At 29.9% G+C, this 18259-nt stretch overlaps 6 protein-coding genes across 9 annotated transcripts; 3 read left to right on the top strand and 3 right to left on the bottom strand.

The window, feature by feature from the left end:
* Positions 1-1187: 1187 nt before the first annotated feature.
* Positions 1188-2180, bottom strand: LOC134832530 (proteasome subunit beta type-6). Its single transcript, XM_063846592.1, has 3 exons — positions 2021-2180; positions 1492-1966; positions 1188-1431 (listed from the first exon to the last, which is right to left on the bottom strand). The coding sequence occupies exons 1-3, from the start codon at positions 2063-2065 to the stop codon at positions 1262-1264; spliced, it is 690 nt and encodes a 229-aa protein (XP_063702662.1). The 5' UTR covers positions 2066-2180; the 3' UTR covers positions 1188-1261.
* Positions 2181-3071: 891 nt separating this feature from the next.
* LOC134830017 (mitochondrial adenyl nucleotide antiporter SLC25A25-like) lies at positions 3072-5781 on the top strand. 2 transcript variants are annotated; one of them, XM_063843360.1, is made up of 3 exons: positions 3072-3216; positions 3887-4045; positions 4105-5780. In XM_063843360.1, exons 1-3 carry the CDS (start codon positions 3124-3126, stop codon positions 4873-4875), a joined length of 1023 nt encoding a protein of 340 aa, XP_063699430.1. In that variant the 5' UTR covers positions 3072-3123; the 3' UTR covers positions 4876-5780. The 2 variants fall into 2 exon arrangements, with proteins under 2 accessions (XP_063699430.1, XP_063699431.1); XM_063843361.1 differs by lacking the exon at positions 3072-3216 and adding an exon at positions 3258-3738 and having other exon boundaries at positions 4105-5781.
* LOC134830016 (neurotactin) lies at positions 5495-10270 on the top strand. 3 transcript variants are annotated; one of them, XM_063843359.1, is made up of 4 exons: positions 5495-5510; positions 7014-7515; positions 8141-8374; positions 8435-10270. In XM_063843359.1, exons 2-4 carry the CDS (start codon positions 7020-7022, stop codon positions 10000-10002), a joined length of 2298 nt encoding a protein of 765 aa, XP_063699429.1. In that variant the 5' UTR covers positions 5495-5510; positions 7014-7019; the 3' UTR covers positions 10003-10270. The 3 variants fall into 3 exon arrangements, with proteins under 3 accessions (XP_063699429.1, XP_063699428.1, XP_063699427.1); XM_063843358.1 differs by having other exon boundaries at positions 8018-8374; positions 8453-10270; XM_063843357.1 differs by having other exon boundaries at positions 8018-8374.
* Positions 10271-10982: 712 nt separating this feature from the next.
* LOC134830897 (zinc finger protein 845-like) lies at positions 10983-13080 on the bottom strand. The gene is made up of 2 exons (XM_063844508.1): positions 12390-13080; positions 10983-12331 (listed from the first exon to the last, which is right to left on the bottom strand). Exons 1-2 carry the CDS (start codon positions 12960-12962, stop codon positions 11279-11281), a joined length of 1626 nt encoding a protein of 541 aa, XP_063700578.1. The 5' UTR covers positions 12963-13080; the 3' UTR covers positions 10983-11278.
* Positions 13081-13503: 423 nt separating this feature from the next.
* On the top strand, positions 13504-16167 carry LOC134832895 (probable E3 ubiquitin-protein ligase bre1). The gene is made up of 2 exons (XM_063847101.1): positions 13504-14996; positions 15067-16167. Exons 1-2 carry the CDS (start codon positions 13590-13592, stop codon positions 16138-16140), a joined length of 2481 nt encoding a protein of 826 aa, XP_063703171.1. The 5' UTR covers positions 13504-13589; the 3' UTR covers positions 16141-16167.
* On the bottom strand, positions 16128-18258 carry LOC134828753 (nuclear pore complex protein Nup75; the record flags this gene model as incomplete). Its single annotated transcript, XM_063841739.1, has 2 exons — positions 16128-18090; positions 18167-18258. Coding segments are annotated over 2 exons (1980 nt in total), but the record flags the coding sequence as incomplete, so codon positions are not given.
* Between the last annotated feature and the right edge of the window lies 1 nt (position 18259).

Raw genomic sequence — 18259 nt, 5'->3', positions numbered from 1 at the left:
GGCATAAAATTTGCAACATTTTAGAAAAAATCCGATTCAAGTTTGACTGATTTTTTCGGGAGTTAAGTCCAAAATTGTTCACAAAATTTCTTGTCTAACTGCCTGAACGTTGTATATTTTTAAAAACTTTGTAAAATTTACTGTCTCATTTAAACACTCCCGATGACAATAGGTTGATTTTTTTGGAAAATGTTGTACAAAAACGAGCTAAAATGAGTTATATAAACATAAAATCCACATTTTCAATTGATATACCTTGTTTCTAAATTTTCCACAATATATTTGGCTTTTTTACTTGCAAAATGGTGCAATTTAAGCCAACTCCCAAAAAACTCAGTCAAACTTGAATCGGATTTTTTTCCAAAATGTTGCTAATTTTATGCCCTTTCCAACGATATATAACACTTGGTACATTAAACAACGAATTGGACCTCAAAATTTGAAAAAATGTACATTTTTGATGAAAAAAATTGCTGACCTTTCATTCGTTTTTCTATCATAAAATCCGTAAAAATCAACCAAACCGCTTGGTTGTTTTTTTGAAATTGTAGTAAATTTTATGCCCTTTTTAATAACTACATGAATTTTAGATTTATCGGGCGCAACAGACCTAAAAGAAAAAAATGTCTCAATTTTTTGGGTGAAATTCCCATTTTTCTGACTTTGAACTACCATAACTCCCTTAAAAATTGACCAAATTCAAAAAAAATTTTTTGTAAATATGCGTAAAATTTTCCGCTGAATCTTTTCGTATCAAGAATTTTGAAGTTGTAGTGCAAATTATGAAAGTTACATTGGAAAATGTCAATGAAAACCCTTAAAAACTACAAATGGCCATAACTTTAAAAACGTCCAAAGCACCAGAGGAGATCGAGCCCGTTTTGTTAACAGCTCGAGACCTACTTTAAGCCAGCCACAGGCAGAACCCAGGCAATGGGTACTTTTTTTTTGTTGTACAGTGTAAGGCTTTTAGGCTGTACATCACCCCTAAAAATGTTAACTTTTCTTTGAACTGCTTTTTTATGATTTTTTAGCTAAAAATAAGCAGTTTTGGCTAAGAACTCTACTTTTTCATTAAGGCGAATAAATTTAATATATCTATTTTTTGTCACCCCCCCCCCCCTCCGATTTTGTCCTATTCAATTCCTAACAATGTTATTCAAATAAAGAAAAAAAAATATAAGAAATTTAATGTAAATAAGTATGTATTTATATTCAAAAAAAAACATCATTAAAAGAATTCGATCCCAATTTTTTTCGTTTAAGTTTTCAGATCAACAGAGGGAGGTGACTGCATTTCTATTTCAGTCGGAATATTGGCTGGGTCCTCTGAACCTAAAAATACGCGACGTTCTACGCCATCTTTTGTGATGATTCCAATGCGACAAACCCCACCCGAACTTCCATCAAAATGCATGGCATGAAAAACAGCTAAAGTAATCAAAAGAATATACATCACATAAAAAAAAATGTATTCCAAAAAAAACTTACTTTTCTTTACAAATTCAACACATTCTTCTCTTTCCATCCCTTCACGATAATTTTCTCTTATAAAACCATACACAAATGATGACCCTGAGCCTCCAATCGTACATGCTTGCCGAATACACATTCCTCCTAAGGGGATGGAATAAACTTGTCCCCCATATCTTTTGTCATATCCAGCAACAATAATTCCTGCCATTAATGAGTCACGATAATCATAACAATATTTTCGCATTTCTGTTGCTGCTTCAGAAACAAGGGCCTCTTCTCCGGATTGATTTTCTTGAAAGTTAAGTGCGTAGGCAACAATACCAGCAATCGCTTGAGTATCAGCTGCTGATCCTGACCGACAACAATATATCTTATCTGTTATTTTTGTCAGCTTGTCGGTGACCCTATTAGCAACATAGTTTCCCATACTTGTTCGTGAATCTGCTCCAATAATGACGCCATCCTTGAACTCGACGGCCATAATTGTTGTCTGGAAAACAATTTCTTAAAGTTTTTATTTGATATTTGATATTTAACTACTTACACCCGTGCTAACTTCGGTATTAATAAAATCTAATGCTCCATACATGTTTGAAATTTTCAGTCCAAAAGTTTGGTTATAATTGAAGTCGATTTCGATGTCGATAAATGACTTTGCAAAAATTACTCACTAAATCGACCTGTCAAGTCATTTTATTATGTCTCAAAATATGTCCCAGTGTAAAATTTTACGGAAAAAATTGAGTTGGAATAGTTTAAACATAAATTGTTAAAGTTACAGTTATTTTAAACTAGAGAGTTTATCATTAAATTAAGTCAGTTTAACGTTAACATTCGAACAAAATTAAAAAAACAACTTTTATTAGCTAAATAAAAGGCTCCGTCAAACATTTTTTTATTTTGAAAATTTTTCTGTCCTAATTTTAATATTTTCCCGTGTAGCGAAAAAAGGTCAAAATTTCAAGTTTATAATTTCAAAATTTTTGTTCACCAGGATTGTTTGAAGTCTCAAGTATATCAATTTTTACTATATGGTTGGAAACAAATTTTTGTGTTTTTTTTTTATTTTAAAATAAGGCTAAAATAAATGTCGCCAAAGCAAAACTTTATCATTTTCGGATGGATATCAAGATAAAACAACCAGATTCGGAGTTTTATAAATAAATTTAAAGTCCGTAATTTTGGTATTTTTAGAATGAAGTGCTCCAAATAAATGTGTATACTGAAGGATCAAACATAAAAACAATTTAAAGCTTTTTTTTACTTCAATCATATATTTAAATGCGCTAAAGAATTATTTGACGTTAATAAGCATGTAGTAGTAGGTATGTAAATATTTATCAATAAACATATGGCAAACTCAGCTGATATTAAGTAGATTAAGTATTTAGCAATAAAGAATAATAAACGTTATATAGGTATATAATGTAATTATTATTAGAGATAATTTTAGTTGAAAAATATAAAAGCTCGAAACAAGACGTATCTCTTTCAAAATCCTTAATTTTATTACAAATTAATAATTAATAATATTTAAAATATTTGTAAAAATAGAAGAATTTTGATGATGATCATTTATATTTTGTACTAAGAATATTATTTATTACCTTGATAATTAAAAATTAAAAACAAAATCACGAAATAACAATGTCATACACATTGACACAACAAATTCATTTTCACGGTCCTTTATTAGAAGATTATGTGATACTTTTTAATAAATTGAAAAAGAGACTTAGCGTAAGTGTATATAATTAAACAATAAAAAAAATATACAAAAAAGAATGAAGATTGTTATTATTTTATATTAATTTACATATTGTAAACTTCTCCCACAAATACGTTGAAATATTTAGCATAGCAACAGCTGAGATTTTTTGAGAGTAACACATGTTTTATCAACGTGTTTTATTTTTTTAACGCGGCATTTTATAATTTCTATTATTTTTTATCTATATAGTATCAAATTATGTAATATGAAAAAGGTCTTGTTTTGTACCTAAATGGAAAGCACCTAAGTTAAAATATGTTCTTCTTGATGTTTGCTATACAACTTATTTTTAACTAACATATGTAAATACAGTGTATATGAAACTCATTTCAGAAGTTCTTATGCAATATTTTTGATTTTGTTATTGAAAAAAATCTTTTTGCTCGATGATGTTTAAATTTTATGAATAGACATAAGAATTGATCACCTTAATATAAATAGGGCCGATGGATATGTTGGACAGTGATTTTTATGTTGAAATAGTTATAAGAGTTAGTAACTTTTTGATTGGATTAAAAAATAAATACAAATTTAATAAAGATGTGATAATAGATATAAATATTTTTAAAGGACATATTTTCTTAACCTAAATGTACTGATATCAAGAATAAGTATTCAACATAATTTTTAAATTTTCAGTACTTGGATGGTGACGACAATTTGGAGCTTGTGAGTGATTTATCTAAAACAGAAATACAAACTGGAGTGTGGTGGAAACATCTTGTAGCAGGTGGATTTGCTGGAGCTATTAGCCGTAGCTGCACAGCTCCATTAGATCGTCTAAAAGTTTTTTTACAAGTATGTTATGAAACTTATTAAAATACATTGATTAATTTATCAATCCAAATACTACGTAGGTCCAAACTTCAAAACGGAGAATCTTTGAATGCTTCGGTTACATGTATAAGGAAGGAGGAATAAAAAGTTTTTGGCGTGGAAATGGCATAAATGTGTTAAAAATAGCACCAGAAAGTGCGATAAAATTTTCGATTTATGAACATATGAAACGTTTGATACGTGGAGATCAAAACAGATATATGAATATGTCAGAACGTTTTTTAGCAGGTTCAATTGCAGGTGGAGTCAGTCAAACTATAATTTATCCGTTAGAGGTTCTGAAAACCAGATTAACACTTAGTAAAACCGGACAATACTCAAGCATAATTGATGCAGTGATAAAAATGTATACCCAAGAAGGCTTTTTGAGTTTTTACAGAGGTTATATTCCAAATATGCTAGGCATATTACCGTACGCTGGCATTGATTTATGTGTTTATGAAACATTGAAACGTAAATATGTCCATAACACTAAGACCGAACCGAGGATTTGGGTTCTATTACTTTGTGGAGGCACATCCAGTACTTTAGCAATAATGGGTACTTATCCTCTAGCCTTGGTCCGAACACGTTTACAAGCTCGTTTTTTTTCATCTTCACCTCAAATTTCAAACGGAAATCTTTCAGATAGTAAAATGACAGCTGCATTTAAGCATATCATTAAGACAGAAGGAATAACAGGTCTTTATCGAGGGATATTGCCGAATTTCATCAAAGTTTTGCCAGCAGTTTCTATTAGTTATGTTGTGTACGAATATTTATCTAAATCATTAGGAATAAAAATGACGTAATGTTGAGATATTATTTATAAACATATGTGTGAAATTAATTGGAGATCTTCGCGATTTATCACATTGACCCTTTAATTGGGAACACATAAGTAAATTATTTACTTATGTAGTATTAATATTTTGTGTACACTAATTATTAAAATTTGTTTATTAATCAATCTATTGAAAAAAAAGATGTAAGAAAATTCGTATAAATATAAATAAGAATATAAAATGTTAGCACACTTTAATATCATTTTAAAACTTATAAAAAAAAATAGAATAATGATAAATAAAAAAATGCGCATGATTTCAGAAGCCGGTGCTTTGAAACAAATACGTATGTATTCCATTTTCGTCAAGTTTGTATAGCATAACATACAAATATAATCATACTCAATGTCGATTATAACAATATATACAAATATGCACATAGTTTACATGCTTACAACTTTAGTATTTGTTTGGTCGTTATTCTGAAAGGAACTTCGAAAATTATTAAAAACGAAGATTATAAAAATTTAAAGTTTGGTTTGCTGTGTAAAAGACTCCTTTAAATATTTTAAATAAAAAGTGAAAAAAAATCAAAAAGGCAAGAAAAAGATATTTCAGTTCACGATATAACAAAAAAAGGAAAATTATCAATTATTTCATAGGTAATTTGAACGTATATAATTAAACTATTTTAATAAATAAAAACTTATTTTTATCATTCAAATTTACATTTACTTTCAAATTATTTACTCGTACTGTATGTAAATATTAAATTATTCTTAGAGGTATTCTTTAAACATTTGTTTAAATTTTTTTGTCTAACTAAATTGACAGTTAAAGGATAAAATGACGCCATTATTGTGCGTGCGCTCATACTCGTTGAATTAAATTTTATAAACGTTGTAAATACTATCTTGAAATTTGTTTTAGATAAAATTAAATTAACTATTTATCTGTTATTTTTATTTTAAAAAAAGAATAAATAAAAATGTAAGTATAAATGTATAAATAAAAGTTTAAGTAAAAAAAGTTTAGCTAGTGAAGTTTAGCTATAAAAAATTATTAGAAGAATGATTAAAACTTTGATTTAAAAATTAAATTGAAAACAAAACAAATTATATCAGAAATTATTAATATTTTTATTGGTTTAATTCCAATTCGTATTTTTTATGTTTTACTTTGTATCAACGCAACTGATGCTCAATTGTTCGTTAAGTTTCGTTAACAAATACCATTACACATGAAACAATATTACAACCCCTACTAAATCACTAAGAAAACTGCATTTAACATAGAAAACTATGTTTTTTTTGTTATTTAAATCTTCTAGATTTGTTTACCCTATGCTGAATATATTTTTCTTTTGATATATGAATCTTTTTATTGATGCGTGGTTGATAACGGTTTTGGCGTTATTCAAATAATTGCATTAATCAACGACTTTTACTCGAGAATAATTGAAATATTTTAAAACATAAAATAAACTTGAAACATAATTTTGAATCATAAAATAAATTCTCATGATTAAAAATATAAGTATTGAATTATGATCAGTATATAAATAATACAAATAAAACATAATTCGAAGTTATCACAAAATCACGAAGTTATAAAAAAATAATATTAAAAAAATATTGATTTAATACATCAATTATCAGCAAAGAATTATTTATTATCATACTAACATGCTGGTATTCAAATATTTTAGTGATATAAGGCAAAAACAAGTGTCCTAAATGTTTCAGGTTTCCTCCCACCTAAATTTTTCTGAAAATCCCAGGTGGTATCGAATATCTATAATGTAAGAAATATTTCAAATTTCAGTACATTTTTGACCTAAATTTTTTGAAAATAGTCAAAATTTCCGTTAGAATCAGTTTAAAATTCAATTTTTCATACATTTTTAATTTTTTTTTTGTGAAAAATTATCAATTTTGAGAAAAAAAAAATATTCATCCCTCCTTATTTTAAAAATTGATTGAAAAAAATATAGAATCCTTAAGAAAATTATACTTTTTTGCTCTGTAAGATACTCGATATACATCCTACCTAATGTTCAGAAGGTCTATGAAACCTGAAACATTTAGAATTATTGTATCTGCCTAAGTAATTGAATTATTTTCTTCGTTTGGTTTCAATTTGTATTGAATAATATTTCATTTTAGAACAAAATGGGAGAAACTGGTGATAAAGAAACAAATTTGAAACAATCTGCAACAGTAGAATCAAATGAAACTGATCAATTACTAAATAATGATGAAATACATAAATCGATTTCACTTGATAAAAAAAATGAAGCTTTGGTACAACAAATAGAAAATGAAGAGATTGTTAGTGAAGAGATTGACGAAAAAACTGACGCATGTGAACCAAAGACAAAGTTGAGGGTTGCGGAACGAGAGGTGAAACCGAAAAAGATACCTGTAGGAGGCATCAAAATACCAGGTTTTTTTACTAAGAGCAAGGATAAAAATAAAACCGATGAGATTGGTACCGAAAATGAATTATTATCTAAAGACATACAAAGAAATATCGGTAGTGACTGCACAGAAGTAAGAAAAAAATGTTTTTTTGATAATATCAAATATAGATTTGACAACATGTTCACAAAAAATGCGAAAAACAGTGAAACTAATGAAAACAAATTAGACGTAGAAAAAATTGGAGGTAAATTGAATTTCTTTATCATGTTTATATATTAGATTACATCATATTTATATATTAGAAAATATCAAAATCCAGGACTTTAAAAATCAAAATCTGATTATCTTATCGTGATCTGATTTTGATATCCATCAAAAAATAAGAAAATTTTGGTATGCCGAAATTTTTTTTCACTTCATTTTCATATGTTTCATGGACAAATTGATGTACTGGAGACGACAATTAATCCTGTCGGGAAAAAGAAAATTAAAATTAAAATGTTACGCGCTACACGTATTTTGCCTATATTTTGCGATCAAAAAATTTTAAAACTATCATAATACTTTAAAGCCTAATAAGAAAAAAAAAATGCGAAAGCAAAAGTTTCTTGTTTTTTGATGGGCCTAACAATTCAGTTTTAAAAAGCTCAAACCGTTATTTTGATATTTTTTTAGAATGGAATGCACTATGTAGAATAACTTTCAAGTAAATACATATATGTATATTTATCTTCATGAAATTTCAGAAGAAAACAAATTAAATGATTCTAAGAGCAAGCAAAGTTTATTGGAAACAATGAAGCTTTCTACCTTGGGAAATTTAATACCAAAAAGACTGAAAAAATCAAACCAAAATGATATCGAATTAGGGGACGGGCTAAACAACAAAGCTGGACTTGCTTCTATGGAAACATTAGACGATTCGCAAAAGGATAACAGTAACGGTGATGCATTGAACAAGGATACCAATATATCTTGCGCTAAAGACGGAAGGAAAATGGATACAATTATGTTGAAGGAAGCGGAAAAGGCAGCTGAAGCAGAGCAAGATAGACCAAAACGAACAGTTCTCGAACGAGTCCAAAATTATCGATGCTCAATGGGTACGAATAGTGAGATGTTTTAGATATTCCATGTTTTAATTATCTTTGTTTTCATAACAGATGATCTTGCCATCGTAGGTGGAATTTTATTGTTTCTCTCATTAGTTATGTTCATCCTTATTTTCGCGTTGTCTGGAAAACTGGCAAGTAAAGCTGCACCAATTAGAGATGGAAAGTACGTTGAGGCCGTCACTGGTTGTGGTAATGTAGAAGGCTTGCTGGAAGATAGTTCATTTGCTTTCCGCGGGATACCGTATGCTATTCCTCCTTTGTTAGATAATAGGTGGCGCCATGCTGAGCTTATTGATAATATAGATTACTGCTGGAATGGAACATTCAAGGCTCACAATGCAACGCCAACTTGTTGGCAAATATATTCAAACAATTCATTGGATGGTATCGAAGACTGTTTAACATTAGATATAATCACTCCCCATGTTCGTTATGATAACCCACTTCCGGTGATAGTCCTTATTGGAGCAGATTCATATACGGGAGACTCTCCGGGAAAGTTGAGGCCATCTGCCCGATATGCAAGGGCACGTGATGTAGTATTTGTAAGACCAAACTTCCGACTTGGTATTTTTGGATTTTTATCTTTAAAACAATTATCTGAAAGTACCCATCCACCAACTTCCGGAAACTACGCTTTGTCTGATATAATAGTGGCACTTAAATGGATTTCAATGAATATTGTCCATTTTGGGGGTGATCCAAACTCGGTTACTTTATTTGGTTATAAGACGGGTGCTACTTTAGTAACTGCATTGATGTCTTCAAATAAGACTAAAGGATTGTATAACCGTGTTTGGATTTCATCAGGTGCTGTCAAATTTCCTGGTAAATCTTTGTCAGAGAGCGAAAAAGACAATGCTCAGTACCTCAATAAGATAAACTGCTCGGATACTGAATGTCTCCGAAGAAAAGATGACGAAGATCTACTTGAAGCAACACCTGATGAATGGCGATACGTCGCTACGGACCTGCCTTTTCCCTCTGAATCTGTTGATTCTCAGCATGAGTGGCTTGTTTTGGATGGTGATATCTTATCTCAACATCCATCTGATGTTTGGAAATCATCAGATTTTCGTCAACCGAAAGTTGTTATAGGAACTACCATTCACGAGAGCCATTCAAATACTCTTTTTGAAAAATATACAAATTGGACTTCTGCTCAAGTACGAAAACATGTTGCAGAAAGTCAAATAGGAGCAAAAGGTTTAACAGAAGAGGTTTTTAAACGATACAATGATACGTACCAAGGTCTTGTTTCAATTATTTCTGATATTCGTACTGTTTGTCCATTACTACAACTTCATCGTGCCCTTCCCCAATCAACCTTTTATGTAGTTACTCAAACTGGAGGACCAATTAATATAGCTGATGATAAGGCTGATATTGAAGCTATTTTGGGTCGATACGAGCCAATTACTGTAGAGCAACGGCGTTATATGTCAAGTATTCAGCAAGTATTTTATTACTTTGTATCTCATGGTTCTGTACCCCAAACTGACGGTCGCAAAAAAATATTAGACATAGGACAAGATCCATTATTAAAAGAAAATTGGGCTGTATGTGACTTTTGGATTGCAAATGACTTTGTTCCAAGATATGCTAAAATAGGATAAATGGTAAAAGGTATTTGTGTATCGTATTTATTACCTTTATAAATTACATTAAACATATAAGACTATCGAAATAAGCAACAAAAATATAAATATATTTATGATATTTTAAAACGTATTACATTTTTTTTCATTTTTTCGCCACTCTAAATGAAAATCAAAAACAAAGTCCAAAATTAAAAAAAAAAAAACAAAAGGAACAAAATAAAAAATGTTTAGAAATACTATTTTCATACAAAATGACATAATTTAAACAATTTTCGAACGTTAAATAGGTAATTTTTTTCGATACTTCGTAACTACTTCGAACATCGAGATTTTTTAATTAAAAATAAATTTAATTTAAAATAGATTTCAAAATATTTCATACTAATTTGTTGATTGCCCACGGCGATACATTAACATGTAAAAAAATAGAATACGCCAATAAAGAAATTATTATTAAATTAAAAAAAATATAAATAATATTTCATATTAGAAATTAAAAAAAGAAAACAAAATTTGAAAAATATTTTTACAGGAGAAAATTAGTAAAGATTAAAAATTCAAAATTTCTTGAAAAATTATTAAAATACACAAAAACGGTAATTTTTCATGAAATTTTAAACTTCTTTTGGGGCATCGGACTTTGTTTTTGATTTTCATTTGGAGCAGTCTTACTAATTTTTTTATAATATAATAATATTGATATGTACAAGTAAAAACTAAAAAAAAAATATATATAATAAAATATAATAATCATAAAAAAATTAGTATGTAATTATTAATTAATGGATTTATTTTTGAATCAATCCAGTTGCCAAAAAAAAGTAAATAAATACGTTAAGAATACTTAATATAAAAGAAAATTTTTCCTCTGAATGTGTTTAATCAATAAATTTATTTTTCCATTATATAAAAATTATCTGTATTGTCTATAACAATAAATAAATATAAAAATTAATTGTACTAATATTTTTTTTTTCAAATTATTAGTTGCGAAATTTCAATAACAAAACAGCCTGATATAACATGGATAATGACATATTTTACAAACAACTGGTCTAATAGAGGTTTTACATTTACTTTTTACTTTTATTTGTATTTCATTTATAATTTTATAATATATTATTCTAATTTATAAAAATAAATTTAATTTAAAGACTAACGTATGTATTTTTATAAATTTAACTATTTCAAAAATCGTATATTGTAAGAAATTATTCAAGATGTAAAATAAACTTTAAATGATTTTAAAAGGTCGTTGCGTGTTCATCTATCCTAAATTATTTTATTTTTGTTAGTTTTGGCAATTACTTATATGTCTTTTCAGATGATATGACGTTGTATGTCCTTTGCCACAATTGTGGCAAGCATATTGAAGTGTGTGGATCTTTTTATGTTGCTTAACATTTTGTTTTTTTGCATTTTGATATGGACAGTCTGAACAAAAAAAGATTTTCTTTCCATCATTTTCGACAAAATATTGGATTTCATTTTTCAAACTAGTTTCAAAATAATTTTTTGGTGAAAAATATCGTTCATTTTTTTTTATTGAAATAGAATTTTTGTGTTGTACAAAAACTTGATGTTTTTCATTTTCATAGTCAGAATTTGGTTCAAGTTTGATAGTACCATTAATGTCTTCAGTTGCTTCAACAGTCATTAAATGTGTTAGATTGAACGGAAGACTATATTCATATTGTTTATTGATATCAATTTCCTTAGTACGTTCAGTAAAATTTTCTACAGAACCTCCAAAATGCACTAATCGAATATGACGGTTCAAGTGATATAAAGTTGGATGACGCTTTGAACAAGTATTGCATTTAAATTTGTCTGTGTGATAAACCATGTGTGAATCCAAATTTCTTTTTTTCTTACCGCGATATGAGCAAAATGGGCAAGAATAAGGATTTTCAATTTCAGAGGGCAATTCTGTTTGAATATTGAAATCTGGCGGAAATATATTTGGAGAGTTGGTAATTGCATTTTGCTCTATTTCATCGTTAAGTACTATGGCATCTATACCAAAATCACTTAAATCAAAACCCCATAAGCTTGTCAGAGATTTTTTTTGTAAGACACTTTCACTTTTCTCTAATATTTCCTTCGAATGAATACGCTCCACATGTAATTGTAGTCTTTTTGAACACGGAAATGCTTTTTTACAAATTTCACAAAGGTGTTTTGAGCTGTGATAAGTCATATGTTGCCTCAGATGGTTTTTTTGTGTTGTATTATATTTACAATTGGCACATTGGTAGACATTCTTCGAGTGTTTTTCAGTATTGAGGTAGACCGCTTCGCTCTTAGTTTCATTTGTCCTCATTACCTTTGATTTTATTGATTCCTGTAAGAGTCACACATTGAAAACATTATTTTCTTAATAAATATTTAATAAAAAATACCCGTGATGACTCAATTATATTTTTTTTCCTCGTATTTTTTTTTAGTGTAACTCCTTCTGTTTTTTTTGGTTCAAGTTTTATTAATGAGTATATTGTATCGGGATGATTATAATGGATATGTCTCTTAACGTGGTAAGGAGAGGGGAATGGTTTGAAACACGCTGGACACAAGTGTTTTATTACGGAGGAGTTCATGTGATATTTACAATGCTGATTTAAAAGTATTTGACGATCTGTTGTGTATTCACAGTAATTACAACGGAATTTGCCACTATGCAATTCTTGGCGATGTCTAAGGCTATTTTTTTGTAGTTTCATGACCTCACTCTGTTGTTCTTTCTTCATCAGCTGTTTTGCATACATTTCTGAATCTTTGTGAATATTTTTCATGTGGCTTCTCAAATCCTTTTCCGATCTATATGATTTTTTACATTTTTTACAAGTAAACTCTTCTGAATGACGGAGCATGTGAACTTTTGTAGTTTTTAGTCTTTCGGATTTAAATGGACATTGAGGGCAGCAATGTAATGTCTCACCAGTTTCCAGCAATTCTTGTTTAATTTTTTTAGCCATTTTATCAAACAATAATTTTTTATATAAATATCAAATATAAAGTTATTGTACGTTATAATGCAAAATAAGATAAATTACTCAGCAATATTTATAAAAATTATCTTTCTAAGATTCTTATATTTAAATTTGTTCTCAAATGTGTATTTAAAAACTAAATAATATTTATTTAATATTTAACTATACTTTCTCCTAGTGCACTTTGCGAAATAACATTGAAAAGTTGAGCTGATTGGTTAATTTTAAATTACTCAATTTCACGAATTTACTAAATATTTAAATTTAAAAAAAAAACTATGAGCATGCACTATATTCATGAAATAGGAATGACTTGAAATATTTATTTTTAGTTAAATCTTACTTAATAATCATTGCGAATAAAAGTTTATTCTTCTCAATACAAATAAACAAATACATTCAAACAAATAGTTCAAATGACTTATTAAAATAATATTATGTTTGTTTAGTGGGTAATCTGTCACCTGTCATCTGTCATTCTAAGCAAAGCGTCCAAATTAATATTATTTATTAAATATTTTCTATATTGACATTTTGAATACATATATATATAAGTTTACATTTTTGTGTATTGCACAAATTGTAATATTTTGGAAGGATATATAATTACACATGGCTTCTACATCTGCTTCAATACAAGAACGTTTACAACTTAAGCGTGTTCCTTTAGATGATTGGTCAATCAAAGAAAAATTAGGCTTAGCTAGTGCCGTGTTATGTAGCGGCGATCAAAACTGGATGTCCGTTAGTCGTTCCCTGAAAAGCTTGGGAGATGCATCTCGGCCAGCAGATTGGTTCTCACAGAAGTCTTGTGCGGCTCAGTACGGAAAGCTCTTAGAAAATGTGGAAACACCGAAACGTAAAAAGCGTACATTGTCTGAGAGGGATAGCAGTACCCCAGTAGAAACACCCGGGGAGTCTATTGTGCGAAAATTGACACAAGAAAGAATCGTGGAATTGCAAGAAATAATGTTGGAAGAACAAAAACAGTTCCAAAAATTACGAGACGAAATAATATTGTTACAAAGTCCACATGTAAGTGATGATCAAATTCGTGGAATGGCTGCTCAAATCGAAGACGAAAAGAAACAACAGGAAGTAGAAAAGGCTAATCATGCAGAATTTTTGCGAAAGCGAGAACAAAGGAAAATTGAAATCGAGCGTGCTTGGCGCCCTGGAATCATGTTAAAAAACGCAACTCTACTTAACAAACATCAAAAGCAAAGGAATGATGAATCAATTGAGTCAGATGAAAGCTACTCACGAAATTCAACTGGACAGTCACCACTATTAACATCCTTACTTAAGTCTTCTTCGTCGACCTCTAATGTAAATGCTTCACATCCAAATTTAATGCACACAAATACAGAAACAACAAATAGCAACACACCTGAATCCTATGTTTCAGCATCACAGTTAACTGTTACGCAATCTACTCTTTCAATGTTGCTTGATAACAATAAAGTTGTTGAAAATAATTCAACAGACGGTCACCAAACTCAAAATTTACAGCAATCTGATGATCATCACCATCGTCTTGAAATTTTTCCAGAACACATGTCAAGCGTTGAAAGTACTGACAATGTAAATGATACAAAAGACGATGAACAATTAATGGAAGTATTTAAAGGCCTCATTCCTGATAACATCGATGAGCTTGCAGATATTCTGACTGAAAATAATACTCTTTTAAACCCTGAGCTCTTAGAAGAAGAAGAAATACTTAATGAGGTGATGGAACAAGCAGAAGCCCAACAAAACCAACAAACTAGTAAATTGGATACTTTCGATCAACTCAAGCATGAAACATTAATGGAAGAACAAAATAAAAAAGATGCAGCAACATTAAAAACATTAATGGGAGAACAACACAAAAAAGATAGCGCAGAATTGAACCCTTTAACTACAGATATTATAAGTATATCACCGGAAGATTCAAACATGGAAGATGATTTACCTTTGAAAGTTATTCAAAAAGATATGCAGGATGCAAAAAAAGCTCAAAGTCATACTCATCAGGTATACTTACAGATTTATTATAATAAATATTTTTAACAACTAATAATTTTAAACAACTAACAAATTTTAGAATGTTTCAAAAGAAAACAGCAACGATAAAAATGAAGCAAATACTGGAGAGAATTCTATTTTAGACATTAATTACTCAACAAACCACCAAACAAATGATAAAAATTTGTTGAATAGAAAGACAACTGAACTTGTAAACAACTCTGAAAATAATGAAATTGAAAAAAATGATTGTTTCATAAAAACAGAAACAGAAGAAAAAATGGATTTAGAATTTGAAGACAAACCACTTCCTAGGACGATTCCTATAATTAAAACAGAGTTAGAAGATTCATCAGTTGATGAAATGTTGACATTAAATTTAAAAACATCTGATAAAAAGGTCTCATCGGAAGACGAAGAGATCTTTGAAGACGCTAAGGAAATGGTTACCTCAGAAACTTCTAATAGAGCTCTAAATACTGACACGGATGAGGAAACAGATATTTTAGAGAAAGACGATAATAGAACTCGAGCACGTCGTGATTATTCACGAAAGCGACAAGAACCAGGAACACCAATAAAATTTGAAAGATCTGCCAAACAAGAATCAGACCGTTCAGACAGCCCGTTAGTGATAGATGATGATTCAGACAATGCTCCCCGCACTAGGCGCAGATATTCAACACCAGTGAGCGACTCACCAATTCCAGGATCCCCATCATCCATTGTAGAAGATAAAGAACAAAAAGTTTGGCGAAAATTAATCCTTCTGGCTTATGGAAGAATTAGTTCCCATAAAAATGCAGCAGTGTTTAGCTTCTTATCAACAAAAGACTCGCAAGAAAAAAGGTACAAGGATCTAATTATACGACCGATGGATATGTCAACAATCAAGAAACATATCGAATCTGGTATAATAAAGACAACGAATGAATTTCAACGTGACATAATGCTTATGTGTACCAATATAATGCTGATTACTGCACCAAATTCCACTATGAACCAACAGGCGAAAGAAATGATGGCAGAAAGTATTTCAATTATCAAAATTACCATGGATGGATGGAGAGATAAAGAAATAATCGAAAAAAACAGTGTAAGCTCTTCTTCTGTTAACAAACGTGGTAACAGAAAAAGTCTTAGAGGAACTTAAATAAAGCATTTTCTTTTATTCATGACATTTTTTTCTTTTTATTGTTTTATACATACATTCAGCTAGGAACTCAAAGTATTTTCTATTATTAAAGCTCTGCTAAGATTTCGAGCACAACTCAATCTTAACAATTGTATAAGATCTTCTTTTCGTTCATATGAAGTGCCAGTTATCGGATCTGCTTTTGAAATCATACATTGTTTTTCTATATCAATAAATGGAATCAAATCATTTTGCAAATGTTGTAAAATTATAAGAGTTTCTTTGGATGGAATAATAGGTTCTTTAAATTCTAATAATGGTATTGTGTCTGCTAAAAGACTGGACCAAAAGAATTTTGGTGTTACGTTCGAATCTAATAAATTAATGAGAATTTCACCAGCTTGACTAAAAGCTCTGTCACGATAACATTGATGAAATTCGTAATATTTTATAAGAAACATTAGTCTTGGAGAAATAAGCATACGTGAACCTATACATGAAAGAATATCAGGACACATCATTTCACCTGTTTCCGTGTAGTGTTTTAGAAAATAATCAACAACAACTTGAATATAGAATGTATCATTAGATCTTAAAGCCCAGTGTAAAGCATTTCCATAACGTGCATGGGAGATATACTTTAATACCAATACACGGCAAATTTGCTGTTCGACTCCTCGTGCTTGTATCTGTTTTGCTATTGAAATAAGTTTCAAGGCTTCAGTATCCTTGTTAAAAGGTACACGAACAAGCAATAATTCTCTTGCAACGGGTCCGTCTTTGCAGAACTCTAAATAATTAAGTCCAAATTTCCAAAAGCTACGGCGCGACATAAGATCTTTACCGAAATTAAAAATCAAATTATCTCGGAATGCGTTAATGCTCATGGAATCATCACCTAAACCTTTTAATTTTCCAGCGTGAAATAATAAATCAGTCAAATGCGTTACTACCCACTTATTGTCGCCAATGTTTTGTACATCATGTAATACCTGATGGAGATTGTTTTCCATCACACTATGTATTACTCGATCCAAATGTTTCAAATGTGCTGTCCTACCGAATCCTTGAACGCTTAACCATTGTGTCAACCATGTGTTAACATAATGTGGTAACTCAAAGTCTCTGCATGTTGGCTCAGTATAAAATAAATAGCCAGGAAAATATTCATACCAACACTTTGAAGTCTTGCAAACATCTTTCCAAGCATTTGATTCTCCAATTATCAAACGAACAACTCCCTCGAGGTCAGGCTCTGCAGAAAAAAGTCCAGATTGTAGTTTGTTTTCAATAGTTATAACCCAATGGTTCCAAGTAGTGCGAAACTTTTGTATCGACAATCCATTATATGCATTAAGAACTGGTATGCTGCTTAAAATTCGGTCGGTTTCATGAAAACATGGAGTATCTGCTGCTAAATGCATTCGTAATAATGCTCTTGCAACATCTATTTGACCTTTCATTATTAAATCCTTAACGACATACCAATAATTTTCATCTGTATGCACTTCTTCAGCAGCTTGGATCATTTCAATAGCGTTTTGTTCGCTCATTGGGAAATGAAAACGTACCCATTCTAGCAATTGATGTACTATACAACTATCATTTGTATTAAGAAGAAAAACTTTTTCACACAAATGCCATATGCATTCTACGCTATAGAGAACCGTCATTAAGTTTTGGTATTTTTCATTGTCCTCAGATTTACTTATGCCTTGTTGTAAAACAAGATGTTGCAAGTTTTCTAAACATGCTCGAATCGATGATCGATAAATTATGGAAATTTTTTTATAATTAACTACCATATCGGTGTTCTTGATTGCATGTTGCAGTTCTACAAAAGTATTACAAGTTTCCGATAAGAGTGATCTTAGTACAGGAAGATCAAAAACCAATTCAGGTTCTAACTGATGTATGCTAGTCTGTTTGTTTGAGTCGGCGTAACATGAAGGAGCATCAAGGGTTGAACTGTTTGTTGAAAAAAAATAATAATAAGTAGAAATAGTTATATTCAATTTCAGACAAATGTAGCTATATCTCTTACCATATAACAGGGTTAAATGCATTTAATGAAATTTTTTGTTCTGCAGAATAATTGCCAAAAAATCTACCGACACGCTCTCCAAGCGAATCATTA

This window comes from Culicoides brevitarsis, chromosome 2, assembly GCF_036172545.1.
Source record: "Culicoides brevitarsis isolate CSIRO-B50_1 chromosome 2, AGI_CSIRO_Cbre_v1, whole genome shotgun sequence".
Classification (NCBI taxonomy): domain Eukaryota; kingdom Metazoa; phylum Arthropoda; class Insecta; order Diptera; family Ceratopogonidae; genus Culicoides; species Culicoides brevitarsis.
Note: the sequence above shows the minus strand (reverse complement) of the source record. Positions and strands in the feature narration are given on the sequence as shown.